General features: G+C 46.2%; 3 protein-coding genes across 3 annotated transcripts; 2 read left to right on the forward strand and 1 right to left on the reverse strand.

The window, feature by feature from the left end:
- Positions 1–925: 925 nt before the first annotated feature.
- Positions 926–10201, forward strand: LOC101769861 (serine/threonine-protein phosphatase BSL2 homolog). Its single transcript, XM_004963142.4, has 21 exons — positions 926–1691; positions 2669–2729; positions 2914–2992; positions 3092–3171; positions 3248–3342; positions 3449–3548; positions 3966–4035; positions 4653–4754; positions 4861–4942; positions 5350–5529; positions 6614–6881; positions 6972–7215; positions 7372–7542; positions 7716–7954; positions 8138–8222; positions 8323–8421; positions 8518–8717; positions 8821–8896; positions 8975–9110; positions 9198–9337; positions 9433–10201. The coding sequence occupies exons 1-21, from the start codon at positions 1292–1294 to the stop codon at positions 9517–9519; spliced, it is 2994 nt and encodes a 997-aa protein (XP_004963199.1). The 5' UTR covers positions 926–1291; the 3' UTR covers positions 9520–10201.
- A 755-nt stretch (positions 10202–10956) lies between these two features.
- On the forward strand, positions 10957–16228 carry LOC101770263 (K(+) efflux antiporter 3, chloroplastic). Its single transcript, XM_004963143.4, has 17 exons — positions 10957–11524; positions 11627–11728; positions 11826–11906; positions 12053–12154; positions 12265–12342; positions 12630–12698; positions 12814–12864; positions 13213–13326; positions 13408–13509; positions 13605–13739; positions 13955–14272; positions 14354–14425; positions 14492–14593; positions 14712–14873; positions 15000–15089; positions 15178–15339; positions 15415–16228. The coding sequence occupies exons 1-17, from the start codon at positions 11174–11176 to the stop codon at positions 15688–15690; spliced, it is 2367 nt and encodes a 788-aa protein (XP_004963200.1). The 5' UTR covers positions 10957–11173; the 3' UTR covers positions 15691–16228.
- A 133-nt stretch (positions 16229–16361) lies between these two features.
- LOC101777568 (putative cyclic nucleotide-gated ion channel 7) lies at positions 16362–19111 on the reverse strand. Its single transcript, XM_004964141.4, has one exon. It carries the CDS (start codon positions 18754–18756, stop codon positions 16501–16503), a length of 2256 nt encoding a protein of 751 aa, XP_004964198.3. The 5' UTR covers positions 18757–19111; the 3' UTR covers positions 16362–16500.
- Between the last annotated feature and the right edge of the window lie 208 nt (positions 19112–19319).

Raw genomic sequence — 19319 nt, forward strand, 5'->3', positions numbered from 1 at the left:
ACATGATGTTATAGATGTTGATGCATTTTCCGATAAACGTGGTCAAAGGTAGAACACAAAACATACTCTCTCCGACTTGAAAAATATAAGATATTTTAGAGATTTCAGGACAGATTAATGGTGAAGATAAAAGGTGCACATACCATTGAGTCATCACGTGGGTGTTGGCTAGTTGTTTAAATGACAATTACATAACAAGGAGCCCACTTCAACCAAACTAATTCTATCAATTTGCCAAAAAAAATTAAATGAGTAATTTTCCAAATACATCTTGAGTGCTTTATATTTGATGATGAAATTTTGAATATTTGTATCACATATATTAGGACGGAGGTTGGTATCGTCTACACCAATGTTACCTAAACGCTAAACGGTCGGTCACCTACCGTTTAGCTCTTTATTCAAACTAAATAACCAATTAAACGGGTTAAACAACTATTAAACGAGCTAAATGATTGATTAAATGGACACATCTAGGCACTGTGTAAACGTGCTAAACGGCGTGTAAACGTGCTAAACGGCTGTGTACGCGCACACTGGTTTACACAGAGAAAGTTATATTATAAAACATTTACACTAGGAATATGTTAATATCAACTGCGTGCTGTTAATACATGTAGAATTTTATATATATGGATTTATCAAGTTTAAGAAGTTGGATTGACCATCACATTGGAAATCAGAAGGATTTTATGTTTTTATTAAAAATAAATATTTTCTTTAAATAAATCAAGGGCCAAAATGAAACATCCGACCAGACAAAAACCCATCCGTAGTACAAAAGTTGTTTCACACTGCACGCCGCCTTCTCCGTCCGTCGTCTCCGCCTCCTCTTCCCCCGCGCTCTTTTTCCACTCGACTCCCCGACCTCCCCCACATTCCCACTCCCATTTCCAGCCTCCCCCACTCCCCAGTCCCCACACCCCAGTCACCTCACCACCACTCGCCCGCGCAATTCTCAAGTCTCCCAGGGGCCTCTCCGCTTACCTCCCCTCCTCGCGATCCCATCGCCCCTCGCCTCGACCCGACCCAAGTCGCGACTCGTCGCGGAGCGCCACCACCACCACCACCACCACCACCACCACCACGCCTCGCCGCCGCCGGCGAGCGGGGAAGCCTAGGGTTAGCTCGGGGTGATGGCGGCCGCGCCGCCCGCCGCCAGCTCGACCGTCTCCTAGTGCAGCGGCTATCCGAGGCTGAGCTCGTGCGCGCGCGTGGGGGATCCCCGTGCTCAGCTCGCGAAACCCTAGGGGGGGCAGCAGGAGGCGAGGCTTGGCGGGGGCTGGCGGCGATGGAAGTGGACGCGCGCATGGCGACGGAGTCGGACTCCGACTCCGACGCGCGGAGCGGCGGCGGGGGCGGCGGCGGCGGCGGGTCGGGGTCCGGGAGCGAGACCCCCTCGGCGCCTCCTTCGGCGCCCGGGACGCCCACGGCCACGGCCGCGGCCACGTCCCCGGGGCCGGTGGCGGGGCCCAGGCCGGCGCCGGGGTACACGGTGGTGGACGCGGCGATGGACAAGAAGGAAGACGGGCCCGGGTGCCGGTGCGGGCACACGCTCACGGCGGTGCCGGCCGTCGGGGAGGAGGGCTCGCCGGGGTACGTGGGCCCGCGGCTCATACTCTTCGGCGGCGCCACCGCGCTCGAGGGCAACTCCGCCACGCCGCCCTCGTCGGCTGGGAGCGCCGGGATCCGTACGCCCCCCTTCAACCTGAACTTGTATTGTTTCAGATGATTTCATGGATTGTTTAGGGTGCTACTTTGTAGTTTCTTCAGAGCTAGAGTTTGAAGCAGATAGAAAGGGAGCACTAGGGAACGACTTTGATTGTTAATCTTGCTTTGGAGTAGGAGCAGAGGAAACTGATTTCGGGATAAATTGTTTTAGTGCAGATACTAGAGCAGGTTGTGTCTATAGTGTTTCAGTTTCTCATTCTAAGGTGGGATCCGGTGTATTGGCTATTGGGTGGGCTTGCACATTTTGGCGGGATTAGGTTAAAAACAAAAAACTGACTGGGAATTGAACTGCTACCTGATTTGGAGAGTAATCATTAGTGGGATGTCTAGATGCTATATTGTTACGTAACTTACGTGTGCAGGCTGTTACATGGGGGCCACGTATGGTGCTTTTCTATGATTTTAAGTGCCAAACTTAGTTCATGAACAATAACACTCTAGTACTTTCTTGTTGCAGTTTCGTATCAAAATAGAAATTTATTACAGTTGTAGGACATTCTTGTGTTTAGAATAAGTATGACGTTAGTTGTTCCCTTTAATGCCCTATTTTGTTGCCAGTTTTTTTGCTTTAGCATGATGATTGTGTGCTAAAAGCAATATTCAATGCTCCATAGTGGAATGCTTATATGAAATTATGATGTGGTCAGACATTACGGTGGTCTATTAAACACCCTAGGATAGGTTTGAAGCAGTTATTAACTAGATGAACTGTACTGCTTTGAAAGGTTAACCTGAAATGAAATCAGATGTCTTCAAGGTTCTCTGAGGCGTAACGTTAGGGTTACACCTTTTGTTGTACCAAGCACCATTTATTTCACTCAAAAACCAAATTGGAAATTGTGCAGGACCTTAGCTAGTATCGAAATAGAATTTTAACTCCTTTTGATGTGAAAGTTGAGAAAGTCTTACCAGTTACCATAACCTTCCTTGATCACAGGTCTTGCTGGTGCCACTGCAGACGTCCACTGTTATGACGTGTTATCAAATAAGTGGACCAGGTATAGTGTTTCAGGCTTTCAGCAATTGTCTTAATTCCATGCAATGTGGTGCTTATATGCGATTTTTTGTCATTTTCATTTCCCAATTTTGTTAGATCCTATGCCCATTTCTGTTTCTGGATAGCATGATGTTCATCTTAGTAGCACTTATTAGTTCTATTTGACCAAAATGTAATGTTGCCAGGCTTACACCACTTGGTGAACCTCCTTCACCAAGGGCTGCGCATGTAGCCACTGCTGTTGGAACCATGGTGGTCATTCAGGTACCTAGCTTAGCTGTGTCCATTTTGTTGTCAGACGACAGATGAGTGCTGATACAACAATGATGATAATCTACTCCTTGGTGTTTTGTTCTCATTTAGGGTGGAATAGGCCCAGCTGGCTTATCTGCTGAGGACCTTCATGTTCTGGATCTAACACAACAACGACCGCGATGGCATAGGTGGTTGCTATTCTACTGTTTATTTTGGAATTTTAATTTCACTGTCTGCTGAGGAGATTCTATGTCTTGTGTGCAGAGTGGTGGTTCAAGGCCCTGGTCCTGGTCCACGGTATGGACATGTGATGGCCTTGGTTGGGCAGCGATTCTTATTGACAATTGGTGGCAATGACGGTAGGCAATTGCTTATGTGTTTCAGTGTTTGTCATGGCTAGATTATAGCTACCTGCAGATCGTTCCAGATAACTGATGTTGATAGCAAGACTGCCCGATGTTTCAGGAAAGCGCCCCCTGGCAGATGTATGGGCCCTTGATACTGCGGCTAAGCCATATGAATGGAGAAAACTTGAGCCGGAAGGTGAAGGGCCACCACCGTGCATGTAAGTGCCCCAAAAATAATGAGGAAACATTCGTCCTTTTGGATTCTAGTTAAATCAATGAGCTTGAAACACTTTTACATTGACTTAAAAGTTCAAACCTTGCAATGCTTTCTTGGCATGATGCTGCGATGTACACTAATGAGCTGCTTTTTATCCATGCTAACTTGCTTCATAATTTGTAGTAAAGCTCTCAGTGATTTACTTTCCCTTTTTATTCTATCATTCTATGTCACATGCACTAGCCAGTTCTGGCACAATTAGGCCTAGTTTAGTAATTAATACTCCACATCTAGTTGTTTGCTGTATTGAGATAATGTGCTTATCTGCTTGAATTATACCTTTTTTGTAAGTTGCTGAACATAAATATGTCTTTTACCTATGTATTCTCCATTAACTGTATTACGTGGTGATGCTCAGGTATGCAACTGCAAGTGCCCGTTCTGATGGCCTCCTTTTGCTTTGCGGTGGAAGGGATGCCAATAGTGTGGTAAGTGCCAGTTATTTGTTGGAGTAGCATCTCCTAGAGTCTGCAGCAAAATTTATGATTTGGTGATTAGGGATATTTTTTTTGCTTGACCATTTATAATTTTATTCTACTAGGAACATAGAATTAATTTGCCTGCCTTGTTTGGTGTTTAAGGCACCTTAAGTTGCACGAGGGTTCAAGTGGCATTTTTGGTAATTAGATGAATAATGTTAGAAGCATTGTATGTTATTTCTGTACTGCATCTTTTCCATTTAGTCTTTTTACATCCTTGTCTTTGTGACATTGAATGAGTGCTTTTTTCATGATCTTTAAGTTAAGGATTCCATAATGGTATGCTTGAGCCAACTCACTTGCAAAATAGTATCCTATAATGAACTTTGGATCAGTCCAAAAAATCCTGTTCACCTGGCCTGGACACTGAATCTGGATCCACTTGATTATCATGCTACTGGTGAATTGAAATTAAGGTATCTAAGATGGGCCTTTTTGTAATTGCACTGGATTTTGGAGCCACAGTGGCCCCTGTGTCTAATTTCCTTTATAATATCACTCCAAGCATACTTAGTCACAGATATAATATTCTTGACCTTTTCTTTTCTCTTGACTCTGATTATCAGCCTCTATCAAGTGCATATGGGCTTGCAAAACATAGAGATGGGCGCTGGGAGTGGGCAATTGCCCCTGGCGTGTCTCCATCACCGAGATATCAACACGCTGCTGTAAGTTGTCAACACATCTATCCCCTAAGTTTTACTTTATTTATTTAATGTTGAGATTGATCCAGTTATATTGTCCGTGTAACACTATTTCCTTCTGTTTTGTTAGGTTTTTGTCAATGCACGCCTACATGTCTCAGGAGGGGCTCTTGGAGGTGGTCGCATGGTAGAAGATTCCTCAAGTGTTGCAGGTTCCGTCTCTTAAAACTTTCTTTGATCAGCACATTTTTGTGGTGTTTAATAGAAAATTGTACCACTTCTACGACAAGCAAACATATAGATCTCAGTTGCTTTGAAGGTTTCTAGCAGAAGAGTATTTAGAAATAATTGCAACCTTTTACTAAGCTCAACAAGTCAACGTTGGATTCTTTGTTTTTGGTAAATTGCTCAATTATTGATAAATTGATTTGTAAATAGCTGTATGTGTCATTACTGCTTACTTAGTAATGCACATGTTAAATTATATGGTTTGTAAGACCAGAACATGGTCAGTGCTTTCAGCATTGGTAACTCAATCTTTCATGTTATTATGTAAGAGCATATTTCTATTTCAATCTTTGCCTACTTTCTTAGTTTCTGTTCCATTCTGCTTTTTCAGTATTGGACACTGCTGCTGGAGTTTGGTGCGATACCAAATCAGTAGTTACAACTCCAAGGACAGGAAGATATAGTGCAGATGCAGCGGGCGGTGATGCTTCTGTAGAGCTTACACGGAGGTGCAGGCATGCAGCTGCAGCAGTTGGTGATTTGATATTTGTTTATGGAGGATTACGGGGAGGTAACACACTCCAGTCTCTTAGCTCATCTAATCTCTACTATAAACTATCATACACCTTTCTCCCCCTTTTGCCATGTGGGTCTTGTTTTCATTTACTGACCTGTCCTATTTTTGTTAAGAAAAAAATAGTTTTCTCATTTGCATTGCATTGATTACTGAATTGATCAATCAAATTTACCTAGAGCAAATATGTTGAAGAAACAATATTTGTTATCGATTCAAAGCAGATAAATAAATTAAGGATAATCATCTGGAACTGCCCTTGCATTATATATTTTTAAATTTCTGCGGAATGGCCATTGTGGTACAGACTACACATATAGACATTTAGTCTATTTGAATGCTATCTGCTTCTTGTTTGATGCGCATATCTTCATTAGTAATTTTGAGCTAACTTAAGTTATTCACTAATGTTATATATGAGATATTGGTCATTTACAGTGCCAGATATTTAGTTATTGAATTGTTTTTGTTACTTACCAAATTTGATACTACTAAGATTTAAGAGAACTGAAGGTTAACTTTGCACTTAATTGTCTGCAATTTTCTTCCAAGTTTGGATTGTTGAGTAACCATTACTCTCATGTATTGATTATTTTGCTGACATGGATCCTCGGCAGTAATAGTAGTAATTATCAACCCATGCTTAACATTGATTCCACCGTTCAATGTTATATGTTTTGTATAGTTTGTTTTCCTCTGTGGCTTGATTTATTTTGATCACGTAAGTGATGTTGTGCATGAAGCTTAAGAAATTGCCATGTTCCTGGGAGGCTTCAAACACATGTACTTCCTTTAAATGTTACTCCTGAGACATCTTTACTTGATATGCTGGTTGGATGCGCGTTCCTTATAATGTTTTTCTTCTTTGCGTAGAGATTAGGAATTTAGGATAACAAGTGATTAGCACAAACATAATTACAATTTGACTATGCTTGTCACTGTGCAAACTCCTCAGAGTTAAGACTGCTGAATTGTGGTTTTGTACTCTTATGGAACTGCCTTTCTGACATTTCTTTAGTCTCAGATACATAGGTTGTTATCTTTGTCTATTGATGCCAAATTTAACATAATTGCTCCACAGGTGTGCTGCTGGATGACCTCCTAGTTGCTGAAGATCTTGCTGCTGCTGAAACAACCAGCGCTGCTAATCATGCAGCTGCTGTTGCTGCATCAGCAAACGTACAAAGAGAACCTGGTAGATATGCCTACAACGATGAACAGTCAGGACAAACAGTTACAGTTTCAAGTCCTGATGGAGCTGTTGTTCTTGGAACTCCAGTTGCTCCCCCGGTCAATGGGGACATGTATACTGATATTAGTCCCGAGAATGCTATTATCCAGGGGCAGAGGTTTGGATCATTTATCTCCTAGACCTGAACTGAGTTCTCTTCATAGCTGCTATGCATTGAGATGTGTGTTTCAAACTTATTTTTGCGCAGGAGATTGAGCAAAGGTGTTGATTATTTGGTTGAAGCTTCAGCTGCAGAAGCTGAGGCAATCAGTGCTACTTTAGCTGCTGTAAAGGCTAGGCAAGTCAATGGTGAGATGGAACATTCACCTGACAGGGAGCAGTCTCCAGATGCTGCATCAAGTGGCAAGCAAACTTCAAGCCTCATAAAACCAGATCCCGCCCTTTTGAACAATTCAACACCACCTCCTGGGGTTCGGTTGCACCATAGAGCAGTGAGTTGCAAATGCAGTTACTTTTGCTGTTTGTTATTTTAATTTAATTATTCTATTCTCGTTAAGACATTCAATTTGATATGTTTATCTTAGAGTCCATATTGCGAAATAGCTCTATTTGTTTTTACAGTAGCTGAACATCTTTTGGTCTTGTAGGTTGTGGTAGCAGCAGAAACTGGAGGTGCCTTAGGTGGCATGGTTAGGCAACTCTCAATTGACCAGTTTGAGAATGAAGGAAGAAGGGTCATTTATGGCACCCCTGAGAATGCAACTGCAGCAAGGAAATTACTAGATCGTCAAATGTCTATTAATAGTGTGCCCAAAAAGGTATTCTGCTATGCATAAGTAAGGCTATCTGTCAAAAGCATTACATGCTAGAAATACTTGTACCTGAAAGAGCTGCTGAAAAACAAGCGGTTCACATGATGATGTTTCTTTAAGATGAAAATATTCCTTTGCTGATTACTCACATTATTGTTTTTTGTGGCCCAATCATCCAGGTAATTGCATCTCTGCTGAAACCTCGTGGTTGGAAGCCCCCTGTGCGAAGGCAGTTCTTTCTTGACTGCAATGAGATTGCAGATCTATGCGATAGCGCTGAAAGAATATTTTCAAGTGAACCAAGTGTCCTACAGCTTAAAGCTCCCATTAAGATATTTGGTGATCTGCACGGTCAATTTGGTGATCTCATGCGCTTATTTGATGAGTACGGTGCTCCTTCAACAGCTGGAGACATTGCGTGAGTATCTTTGTGATTTTGGATTGCTCTGATTTGTTTTTTTTTGTTCTTTCCTATTTCATGGATTTCACTGATATTATTTTGGATTCCAATACTCCCTGAACGCGTAATCATTAAAAATATTAATATTTATGTAGCTGGCCTTCCTGACTTTGTATGTACTTTCTTTAAATAAAAATGCAGGTACATTGATTATCTCTTTTTAGGAGATTATGTGGACCGTGGTCAGCATAGTCTGGAGACGATCACTCTTCTTCTTGCACTGAAGGTAGTATTACTAGACTGCGAATATGCATTGAAGCAGCACTTTTTCATCAGGCGTTATTTCTTTCTTAAAAAACTGAAACCATTTCCACTGTATAATTCAGGTTGAATATCCTCACAATGTACATTTAATTCGAGGGAATCATGAAGCAGCAGATATCAATGCTCTGTTTGGGTTCCGAATAGAGTGCATAGAGCGAATGGTAATGACTTAGTGGTTCAATCTTGCTTTCCTCCACATGCCTGTGCCTTATCTTTTGCTTACATGTCATATCTGTTATGTTATTTGCAACTAACAGGGTGAGCGGGATGGAATCTGGACCTGGCACCGTGTGAACAGGTTATTTAATTGGCTTCCTCTGGCTGCACTAATAGAAAAGAAAATAATTTGTATGCATGGTGGTATTGGTCGGTCCATCAACCACGTAGAGCAAATTGAGAATCTTCAAAGGCCAATTACAATGGAAGCAGGCTCGGTTGTTCTGATGGATCTTCTATGGTCAGCATTTCAACAGCTAGTGTTGTCAGACTATTGTTGTTAGATCCTTGTTTATCATTTGTTGATGACAGGAATTCATGATTTATCTGTTTGATGCTTCTAGGTCCGATCCAACTGAGAATGATAGTGTAGAAGGACTCAGACCAAATGCACGGGGCCCTGGTCTTGTTACCTTTGGGGTCAGTATTATTTGTTCTTCAGCCCTTTTTTCTTGCTGGTTTCCATGGTTATGAGATTAACTTGCATTGTCACCACAGCCTGATAGAGTTATGGAGTTCTGCAACAACAATGACCTGCAGTTGATCGTGCGAGCACATGAGTGTGTGATGGATGGCTTTGAGCGTTTCGCTCAAGGTCACCTGATCACTCTTTTCTCAGCTACAAATTACTGTGGTATGTATACGCTTTCAGATGTCTGGCCCATTTCTGGTCTTCTGGTGCACCTGGATTGTTCAGTTATTTAGCATGGTATGCGTACAGGAACGGCAAACAACGCAGGTGCAATCTTAGTTCTCGGAAGGGATCTGGTGGTTGTTCCAAAGCTCATCCATCCTTTGCCGCCAGCCATTACATCACCTGAGACCTCTCCAGAGCATCATATTGAGGACACATGGATGCAGGTAATGTTGGGTTTGGTATATTACATATGGGTGCATTCGTATTAGCTGTTACTGCTTTCTGTCCCCTTCTAACACCATCTTTGATTAAAATTCAGGAGTTGAATGCCAACAGACCGCCAACGCCAACCAGGGGCCGCCCTCAAGCGCCCAATAATGACCGAGGCTCCCTTGCCTGGATATAGCAGCCTGGCCATATTCTGAACAACCCATTTCTAGTCTCCCTAGTGGCTCGAGGCTATATATCCATCCAGTCTGCACACAGGCAGGTGGCCTGTGTTGAAAGCACATGCTAACCCAAAACATCGGCGAAAGGAAAACCGTTCAGGGAGCGAAACCAAGCGCTCAGAAGACGAAGGCCAGAGAAGATTCACCAGTCACCACCGACAGCGCTCTCCAAATCCTTTCCCAAACATGAGAAGTAGAAGAACAGAACCGGGTGTTCATTAACTGGAGGGTCTTGCCTGCGATCGCGCCTGTACATACTCAGATGCCAGCAGATAAGCGGGGTTCCTGTATGTGTTTGTTTTTTGGTCGAGCATCGAAAGGGATAGTGTGTCCATTGTACTAGGTATATTCTTTTTTCGCTGTAGATTATTCTCATGTTGCAGAGTTTGGAGTGGGAAAAGCGGTAAGATTATGTGGCGGTGGTCCGTCGTCTGTCAGGTCTTGTATAATAGTATTCGTCGCCTGTTGATCCTAGCAGTCAGTCAGCACACCTCACACCTCCCTCCTGTTGTAATTTCCGTCACCGGTGCTGATGTGTACAATATATTTCTCATTCTTGTCTTGAAAGTTTTGGGTTGTGAACGGGTTGGTGATTTGATTTATTGGAGCAGGATTATAAGGGTTCGATTTTGAGGTTTATATGTTCTCGTTTTTTGCTATTTGGAAACGTGACAGAATGTGCGCCACAAAACTTATTTGTATTCTGTCATGCGTATCAGCGAAAATCAAGATTTGGATATATATTGCTCTTGCCATCTCTTACGATTGACTACTTGATGGTGCACCGTCCATGCTGTATATTGCTACCCCAAGTATGAAAAACAATTCAAATATCACCGGAATACAGGGTTGAGTAACAATTATCACTTCAACGTAGTGCTACCTCTACCTCTTCGGTTTTAAAATGTAAAGTTGCAAAATGTAAGACGTTTTAGTTTTATCAGAAGTTAAAATTTCTACTATTAATTAAGTTTGTAGATTTTATTCAAGTTTCGTAGATGGTGGTGTACTTTTAATGAACTTATCAAAGTTCGAAATTTTTTGACTTGCAACAAAGCCAAAACGTGTTTAATTTTAAAACGAATGGAGTAGAATAATATGGCTGGGAAGCCCTATTGTACTGGGGCAAGGAGCAAGCAAGAGAAGTGGTGGTGAGGGTGAATTGGGGACTTGGGCCGTTTGGCGGTGACGGCGAAGTCGGCGGCAGCGCGGGGGACAGCGAGAGGCGGATGAACGCCCGCCCCGCCTCAACATCTTATCTCCGAGCACGCTGCGTCCCCCAGCCAGATAAAAACCACGAGCGGGGAGCAAGCAAGAGAAGTGGTGGTGAGGGTGAGTTGGGGACTTTGGCCGTTGGCGGTGACGGCGACGTCGGCGGCAGCGCGGGGGACAGCGAGAGGCGGACGAACGCCCGCGCGGCGCCCCGCCCGCCCCGCCTCAACATCTTATCTCCGAGCACGCTGCGTCCCCCAGCCAGATAAAAAAACCACGCGCGGCGCGTCGACGCGACGCGGCCCCGCCCACCTCCTCTCCCGCCGGTCCTCGTACGCGCCCCGACGACCCGCGCTCTCCTCAGGTAGCTTCGGCACGCGTGTCGCCCACCTTGGCGCCATGGCGGCTGCCGCTCCGGCGGCGGCGCTGGCGCGGCACCACGTCCTCCTCCCCCCCGCGCCGCCTTCCTCCTCCTGCGCCCGGAACGGCGCCGCGCCCGCGTCCGTGTCCGTCTGCTGCGTCCTGCTCCCTCGCCGGCGCCGCGCGGCGCCCGCGCGGCTCGTGGCGTCGAGGAGAGGAGGAGGCTGGGCCAGCTCCCGCTCCCGGTTCCGGGCGCCGCGCGCGGGGATGGACATGGACCTCGCCAGCGGCGCCGTGGAGGTGATCAACGACCTGGGCTTCGACACGCTCACCTTCCTCGGCGTCACGGTCATCGTCGTCCCCGCCTTCCGCGTCGTCCGGGCCAGCCCAGTGAAGTATCTCTCCCCCGTCCACCCCTCGCCTCCTCGCCGCATCCCCTCGCTCTCCCCGTGCTCACGCGTCGAATTCCAAATGCTGCTGCTGCTGCTGCAGATTCTCGGCTTCTTCTGCGCCGGCGTCGTGCTCAACCAGTTCGGACTCATCAGGAACCTCACCGACGTCAAGCTCCTGTCCGAGTGGGGGATTCTCTTCCTGGTAAAATTCCATGTTCCCGTTTCACGATCGTAGTTTGGAGGATTTCACTGAACTGAGACACTGAGTGGTTCGATGGCTTCTCTCCCCACCATTGCAGCTGTTTGAGATGGGGCTTGAGCTCTCCCTGTCTCGTCTCAAGGCTCTTGCGAGGTTCGCCTTCGGGATGGGCTTGCCTCAGGTACGCGCTTATGCATCCTTGTGCTACATATATGCATGCCTGTTGGTTTGTGATAACGGATTCTGACGCTTGTGATGCCAAGAACCTAGTTCAATTCATATGGAATTTTGGAAAGGTGATTTACAGCACCTTTCAATGCCATGAAGGTTCTTCTGTCAACCCTCGCTTTCACGGCGTTCGAGCTCCCTCCTAACGGTGCCATAGGAACAAAAATCTTGCAGTTCCTATTTAATTCAAGGCCTGATCTGGTAAGTTGTACTGTGAACTGAAAAATGAAGCATATTGTCTTCTGTAGTACATTCCGATGTTTAATGTTCCATTGTCAGTGTTGATTCAGTTGCTCGAATTTGATCTGTAGGTGAACATCAGAAGTATTGACGAAGCAATAGTAATTGGAGCTGCACTCTCACTATCTTCATCTGCTTTTGTTCTTCAGGTGTGCATTCTGTTTAGGAACTACTGAAAGTTTCAAAGTGTTCTAAAATTTCTATTTCAGCAAACATTCTTTAATGTATCAAGTTTCTCCATGCTTTTCATATTTGTAGCTAGTATATTTTGGGTAATGGCTTAGCTCATGACATGCACACTAACAACTATGCATACAGTGGCATTTCAGTTACACAAATTGATCAAGCAACTTGTCATGCTTTACAATCGTTATCTTTTTTTTTTTACTTTTGGCACATGAGACTGATGCGAAGTGCCTGTGAATGTCGCCTGCAGCTTCTTGCTGAGAAAGGTGAACTTCCAACACGATTTGGTTCAGCTACACTGGGAATCCTCCTCCTGCAGGTGTTTGATTGAGGCTCTACATCCTTTCTCTGTCTCTCATATTGCCCTTATTCGTGAATCTTCCAAGGAGTGTAAGGTGTACTAATTCCAGGATATATTCTGCTGATACTCACAGGACATTGCAGTTGTCCCCCTGTTGGTCATACTCCCTGTGCTAGAGAGTCAGGTATGCAAAAGGTTAGAACTTAGATTTATCAAACTACATGAAAGCTCTTCTGCAAGATATGAACCTAATATACCTTTTCATTATGCTACAATACGCCTTTAAGGATTAGCACTACGCCCTAAATGATTTGTAGTTCTAAAATTTAGTGAGGTAAAAGGTCGACACTAATGAGCTAATAATATTTGCAAATTTAGTGTAAAAAGGTTGACACGTAAACATACAAATAATCACTAACATATTACTGCATCCTACTTATTCAGCTATTGCACAGGTTGCTAAGCATTAGCGTGCAGCACTGCCTTCACATTGCATTGACTCATACGGTGACATTTATTTGCTTTATTATAGAATATCGTGGAGCAAAGTGTTTGGCCAATTTTACTAGCTGAAAGCTTAAAGGCACTGGGAGGACTTGGGTTACTTTCCCTTGGTGGGAAATACCTCATGAGACGTGTCTTTGAGGTTTGTTACTTTCTACTTTACATTTGATTTAATAAACTCTTGGTTTAGTATGGAAAAGAAACTGAATTACTCTTCGGGCAGTTTGTTGCAGAGTCAAGGAGTTCAGAGGCATTTGTTGCACTCTGTCTTCTAACAGTTGCAGGGACGTCACTTATCACCCAACAGTTGGGATTTAGTGATACAGTATGTCCTCTTTGAAAATTAATTCAAAATTCAGATTATGCTCTTCCAGTTTTCATGTTTGCTAATTGTTTACTTTCTCATATCATCCTATGTAGTTAGGTGCATTTCTGGCTGGAGCCATTCTTGCAGAAACAAATTTCCGCACACAAATTGAAGCTGACATAAGGCCATTCAGAGGCTTGTTGCTTGGATTGTTCTTTGTGACTACAGGAACTTCCATCGACATGCAGGTACTGACTGTTTGTGTTTTCTAAATGAGGTTGGATGACTGAGTCACACTCTGTAATCGTGAACATTAATCCATATCTTTCCCTTCATTTCCATTTTCCACTCACTGGGCAGTTGCTAAGTAATATTTGAAGTGGTGGTGTTGTGTTTTTTTGTTCGTTAAGAAAACACCATTTAGATCCTTACTGATCCATCATGACCTTTTTCATGATTGTAGCTTCTCATCCGGGAGTGGCCTAATGTTCTATCACTGTTGGGAGGTCTTATTGCAATCAAGACATTGATAATTACCGCAATTGGGCCAAGAGTTGGATTGACTCTTCAAGAAAGTGTAAGGATAGGATTGCTACTTTCTCAAGGAGGCGAATTTGGGTTTGTGGTGTTTTCTTTGGCAAACAGGCTTGGTGTCCTACCACTTGAGTTAAACAAACTGCTCATAATTGTTGTTGTGCTGTCAATGGCATTAACTCCGCTACTCAATGAAGTTGGAAGAAGAGTAGCAGGGATCATTGATGAAAATGCTGAAGAAAAAGAAGTATGTAGCTGCAATAATTTTTACATTCATGTTGAGCATCAGTATAGTTCTTCTCTGAACTCTTAAGATTCTCTTTTGTAGAAACCTGCCGAGATGGTGAATTATGGTGCCACTGAACCTATTGTAATTCTTGGTTTTGGAGAGATGGGACAGGTATCTTGCATGATATTTTTCTTACTTCATTGCGAGTACAGATTATATATTACCATATTTGTGCAGGTCCTTGCAAATTTTTTATCTGCACCACTATCATTTGGGCTTGACCAAGACGCAGAAGGATGGCCATATGTTGCATTTGATTTAAATCCTGCTGTTGTAAAGGTTTGGAATAAGAAAGCATTTTGGTAGTATAACGATTGATGTGTCTTCCCTTCTTTCTGAAAAAGTGGATTGATGTGTCTTATGTGTTTAACTAAGGTTATTTGTTCTTTCCAACCAGTCAGCTAGAAAATCAGGATTTCCTGTGCTATACGGAGATGGTTCACGCCCTGGGGTTCTGCAATCTGCCGGCATAACATTTCCAAAAGCTATCATGGTTATGTACACCGGGAAGGAAAAAACTATTGAGTCTGTAAACAGACTGCGGCAAGCTTTCACTGCGGTGAGAATCTCCAATATGAAACAAACACTGTCCGTTAGAGTTAGGATGGAGACCCCCTGATTTCTGATATAGAAACTGAAAGAGACTTGGAGAGAAGACTGTTGACATTATCTTTTGTTTTTACAGGTTCCGATATATGCTAGGGCTCAAGACCTCTCACATTTGTTAGATCTTAAGAAAGCAGGGGCAACAGATGTTGTCCTAGAAAATGCTGAGGTAATTTTTGAAACAGGTTTTGTGTTTACCGAGCAGCACAGAAGAATTCGTTTGGTCAATTTTTTTTCCTGCCAATCTTTCCCTGCAGACTAGCTTGCAGTTAGGTTCGTTACTTTTAAGAGGATTGGGCGTCATGTCTGATGATGTATCCTTCTTGAGTAAGCTTGTGAGAAATTCAATGGAGGTACAAGCTCAAGAAGCACTAAAAGACGTTGGGGACAAGGAACTTGATATCATGATGCCTCTTCAGGTTCTTGAAATCTTGGAATCAATATCAAAATCATAGAATCTTCATTTCCCATATGAATTAATTATTTTCTAGCAGGTAAGAGTATCAGACTTAGTGGAGAGCGATGGGAACGGTTCAAGAATGATAGCCCAGGAGCAGTCACTAAGCTTAAGTAGCCGCCCAAATTTAAACATAATAAAACCACCTGTGGGGAGTCGGATACCTGATATGAAGGTGGAAAAGGACCAGCCAGGATATGACTTTGATGGGATAGATTCTGCAGATGGTGTGAGATATTGTCTATTGGAAGCTGATGACGAAACTGATGAAGCCTCCGGTGCAAGCAAGGAAATGATTGATCAATCTGCATAATGGCAAGGAACATGTCGGAATGAAGATAGGAAGCTAGTCAATTTGAACTGCTAGGATCAAGTTCATAGGTAACTCCTAGGCCGATCAGAAGCAGCACTTTTATCGTGCAGCTCCTGTGGCTTCCATGCATCAGAACCGAAGACTTAAGAGTTTGTGATTTATGGATCTCCATTCATTAACACAGTCGCAGATGGGGATCACTTCTTAAGACCGAAGTATCTGAATTTATGCCGTGACAAATGGATTACCAATCATAAACCCATTACAGATGAAGAAATTTATATCCGACAAATTGACGCTGGGAAGCATGCAACTTGCTAATGCAGCTGAGCGCACGCACTCGGCAAATGTCAGATCGGGTTATTGATGTTTCATAATTCATAATAGCATTTTCCATAGGACAATTTGTGCATGTACATGTATCATACATTATGATTGACAGAAACATTCTTGTACCATATCTGCACCACATTACTTGTGTATAGTAGACCTTACATTCCAGTAGCAAAATTTATATACATGAAAAAGAAAAACTATATATTATCTCTGCACATCATTCAGCAGTCTCTGAATCGTGCCAGGTGAGGCTATTTTTACTGTGTAATCTAGGAGTCGTTGAAGTCATGATTGAGTTTTAACATTGTTGATTTCATGATTTTATCTATGAATCTTTGTTTATTATCTCTGCACATCATTCAGCAGTTGCTGAATCGTGCCAGGTCAGGGGCGTCTCTACTCTCTCTCTCTACTGTATAAATGTTTGGTTTCAGTGGAATAAAACTTACAGCAGGTAATTCGACGATGGAGCAGCTAGTAATCCATGGAGGCGAAGTCCGGCTCTGGCGGCTTTGGCAGCATGATGAGGGTGTCCTCCCTGACGGACCTCTGCCGCTGCACTCCCCGCATGGCGTTCTTGGCGAACCTGGACACGAGCATCGTGGTCCTGATCCTGCTGGTGGACGCCCCCGCCGCGTCGGCCTCGTCGGCGGCGGCCTCCTCCTCCCTCCTCCTCTGCTCCGCCGCCCTCCTCTTGAGGTGCCTCCTCCACGCGGCCTGTATGAAGCACGACGCCCACGTCCTCCACTGCTGCGAGTAGAACCTGAACGTCTGCTGCAGCTGCTTGCTGTGCAGCCGCCGGAACTGCCCTGCGACGAACTTGAGCTCCTCCGCCCGCAGCGCGAACGCCTCCACCTCCGAGATCGCCCTCACCGTCCTCGTCGACAGCGGGAAGTTCGCCGCCGCCTTCGGATCCAGCGCCCACGTCAGCAGCTCCTCCCCGCAGAAGTCCCCTTCCTTGAGCAACCCCCGGTTGTAGAACCCCGTCCGGCCGCCGTCGGTGGTGGAGCTCTCGAGCCGTCCCCGGATGATGAAGAGCATCTCGTCGACGGGGTCCCCCTCGCGCACGATGAAGGTGGACTCCGTGCAGAGGCTGGGCTTGAGCCGCTCGCAGATGGCGTCGAGGAGGCGCTCGTCCATGTTGGCGAAGAGCGGGACGCGGCGGACTAGGCGGAGGCAGAGGTGGCGCTTCACGTCGCGGCGGAGGTCCTTGGGGAGGCCCCGGACCAGGGCGTCCTCGTCGACGCCGCGGGTCTCGAGCCACCGGTACTGGTTGTGGCGCCACACCCGGTCCCGGAGGTCGTCGGGCAGCACGCGGTGGCGCATCCACTGCTCCGAGTCCCGGCGCTTGAGACGCATCTCCTCGAGCCGGAGCGTCATAGACTGGAGGTAGGTCTGCATGTTGCCGATGAGGAGCGCCATGAGGATGAGCCCGACGAGGGCGAGCGTGATGGAGAAGAGCTGCTCCCCCTTGTAGTGCGTCGTCTCAAGCCCCTGCCCCACCGTGCTCAGGTTCTGCAGGCCCCACCACAGGCAGAAGAGGATCTTGGCGGTGAGGTTCTCGGTGGAGTAGACGCCGGACTGGATCGCTGTCGTGTAGATACCGTAGGGGAACCCGGTGCCGGAGTTGTCGACGGGTGCGCACTCCTGCTGGAGGACCTGGCGGATCATGGTGCGCCACTCGAGGAACCCCGACTGGCCCTGGCTGCCGCCGCCGCAGTACATGTAGGTCCGGCACTGGTGGAAGTTGAGCTTGGTGCACTTGTCCCGCCAGCAGTCGTCGAGCCGCTCGATGGCGAGGAGGTACCAGAACGCGCCCACCATGTGGCTGGCGAGCATGTAGAGGAGGAGGTAGAAGGCGGCGCCGCCGAAGGCCGTCTCGGCGAAGACGCCGGTGGTGCGCTTGAGCTCGGAGGTGATGGGGTAAAACCGCACCAGGCGGGGAACGTACTGCGCGAGCACCGTGAAGAGGAGCGCGTTCTTGGTGGGGAGCAGGTCGGCGCCCTTGGGCCGGTTGAGGAAGTTCCAGATGGAGACCTGCGGGAGGGGCAGGACGGCGAGGAGGTCGACGGCGAAGAAGCGGCGGAGGTAGCGGCGTGCGATGGCGGCGGAGTCGATGACGAGCTCGCCGCGCCCGAACACGCGGGAGGACGGCGCGATGTAGGCGGTGCGGAACTGGAGCGCGATGCGGGAGAGGTAGAAGGCGTCGACGGCGGTGCGGACGACGGTGGCGACGGTGGCGAGGTTGCGGTCGAAGCCGATGCAGGTGTTCTTGTCGGTGTACTTGACGGCGAGGAGGTAGAGGAAGAGCGGGTCGATGGCGACGGAGACGATGCACGCGAAGACGAAGGCACGGTTCATGCGCGCCAGGAACGCGTCCTGCGGGTCGAACACCTTCTGGGACATCTTCCGGAAGTCCTCCTGGAAGACGAGCCCGATGCTCTTGAGCCGCTCGGAGCGGTTCATCACGCCGGTGGCCACGCGCACCGACCGCGCGCGGAACTTGGCCGCGGCCGCGGATGGGTTGCCGGAGAAGTAGCTGTCCATGTGGAACCCGCCGCCGTGGCCGTGGCCGTGGCCGCCGTGGTGGTGGTCCATGGCGCCGGATGCCGAGAAGGACACACGCGGGGAGCACACCGCCGACGACGACGACGCCGCGTCGTCGAGCCTCACGAACTTGTCCCTGCGCCCGTTGATGAACTGCGTCCGGTAGCCGCCGCAGCCGAACATCGTCGTGATCCCGGGCTACGGGACATCATCGTCAACCACCATTCGAGGATCCACGCGCCCGCGAGTGCTGTTCCAACACAGATCAATCGCCCGGCCGATCAGCTAGTGCTATCCTCCGGAGATGCCTACGCGTGAAAGGAGGCGAAGGCCGTGAGCGGGGAAGAGGAAGCTAGCTACACGTGGAGCCTGTTTGCCACAATTTCTCTTTCCTACCTAGAAAATGGTTTGTGGCTTATTTTAGGTTATGGGTCTTAATTATAGTAATTGGATTCAGCTGCAAGACGTGGAACACACAAAAAGTGGCCGGCAATTTTGTTTATGCACATTGATTAATGGAATTTCTATAATAATGTTAGCTCAATATATAAAAGTATTTTTTTTGTTAGATTCCACTATCTAGTTAGGTTCTGATGCAAATATGTGTACGAAATATAGATGAGATAAGAGCATTTTGAAAATGTTGTTCGCTCAGCTATAATTTGCTAAAGTATCATGTCACAGCTATGTGCGTAACACTTGGGTTAATAGCCAACATCGAAAAGGTCGGACCAACATAATAATGA

Source organism: Setaria italica, chromosome III, assembly GCF_000263155.2.
Source record: "Setaria italica strain Yugu1 chromosome III, Setaria_italica_v2.0, whole genome shotgun sequence".
NCBI lineage: Eukaryota > Viridiplantae > Streptophyta > Magnoliopsida > Poales > Poaceae > Setaria > Setaria italica.

Coding starts and splice junctions, on each gene's coding strand:
- LOC101777568 (XM_004964141.4), bottom strand. CDS start 18,756: ATGTTCGGCTGCGGCGGCTACCGGACGCAGTTCATCAACGGGCGCAGG.
- LOC101769861 (XM_004963142.4), top strand. CDS start 1,292: ATGGAAGTGGACGCGCGCATGGCGACGGAGTCGGACTCCGACTCCGAC. Junction 1,692..2,668: donor GGCTGGGAGCGCCGGGATCC/GTACGCCCCCCT, acceptor CCTTGATCACAG/GTCTTGCTGGTGCCACTGCA. Junction 3,343..3,448: donor GACAATTGGTGGCAATGACG/GTAGGCAATTGC, acceptor CCGATGTTTCAG/GAAAGCGCCCCCTGGCAGAT.
- LOC101770263 (XM_004963143.4), top strand. CDS start 11,174: ATGGCGGCTGCCGCTCCGGCGGCGGCGCTGGCGCGGCACCACGTCCTC. Junction 13,510..13,604: donor AGTTGGGATTTAGTGATACA/GTATGTCCTCTT, acceptor CATCCTATGTAG/TTAGGTGCATTTCTGGCTGG. Junction 14,273..14,353: donor AAAATGCTGAAGAAAAAGAA/GTATGTAGCTGC, acceptor TCTCTTTTGTAG/AAACCTGCCGAGATGGTGAA.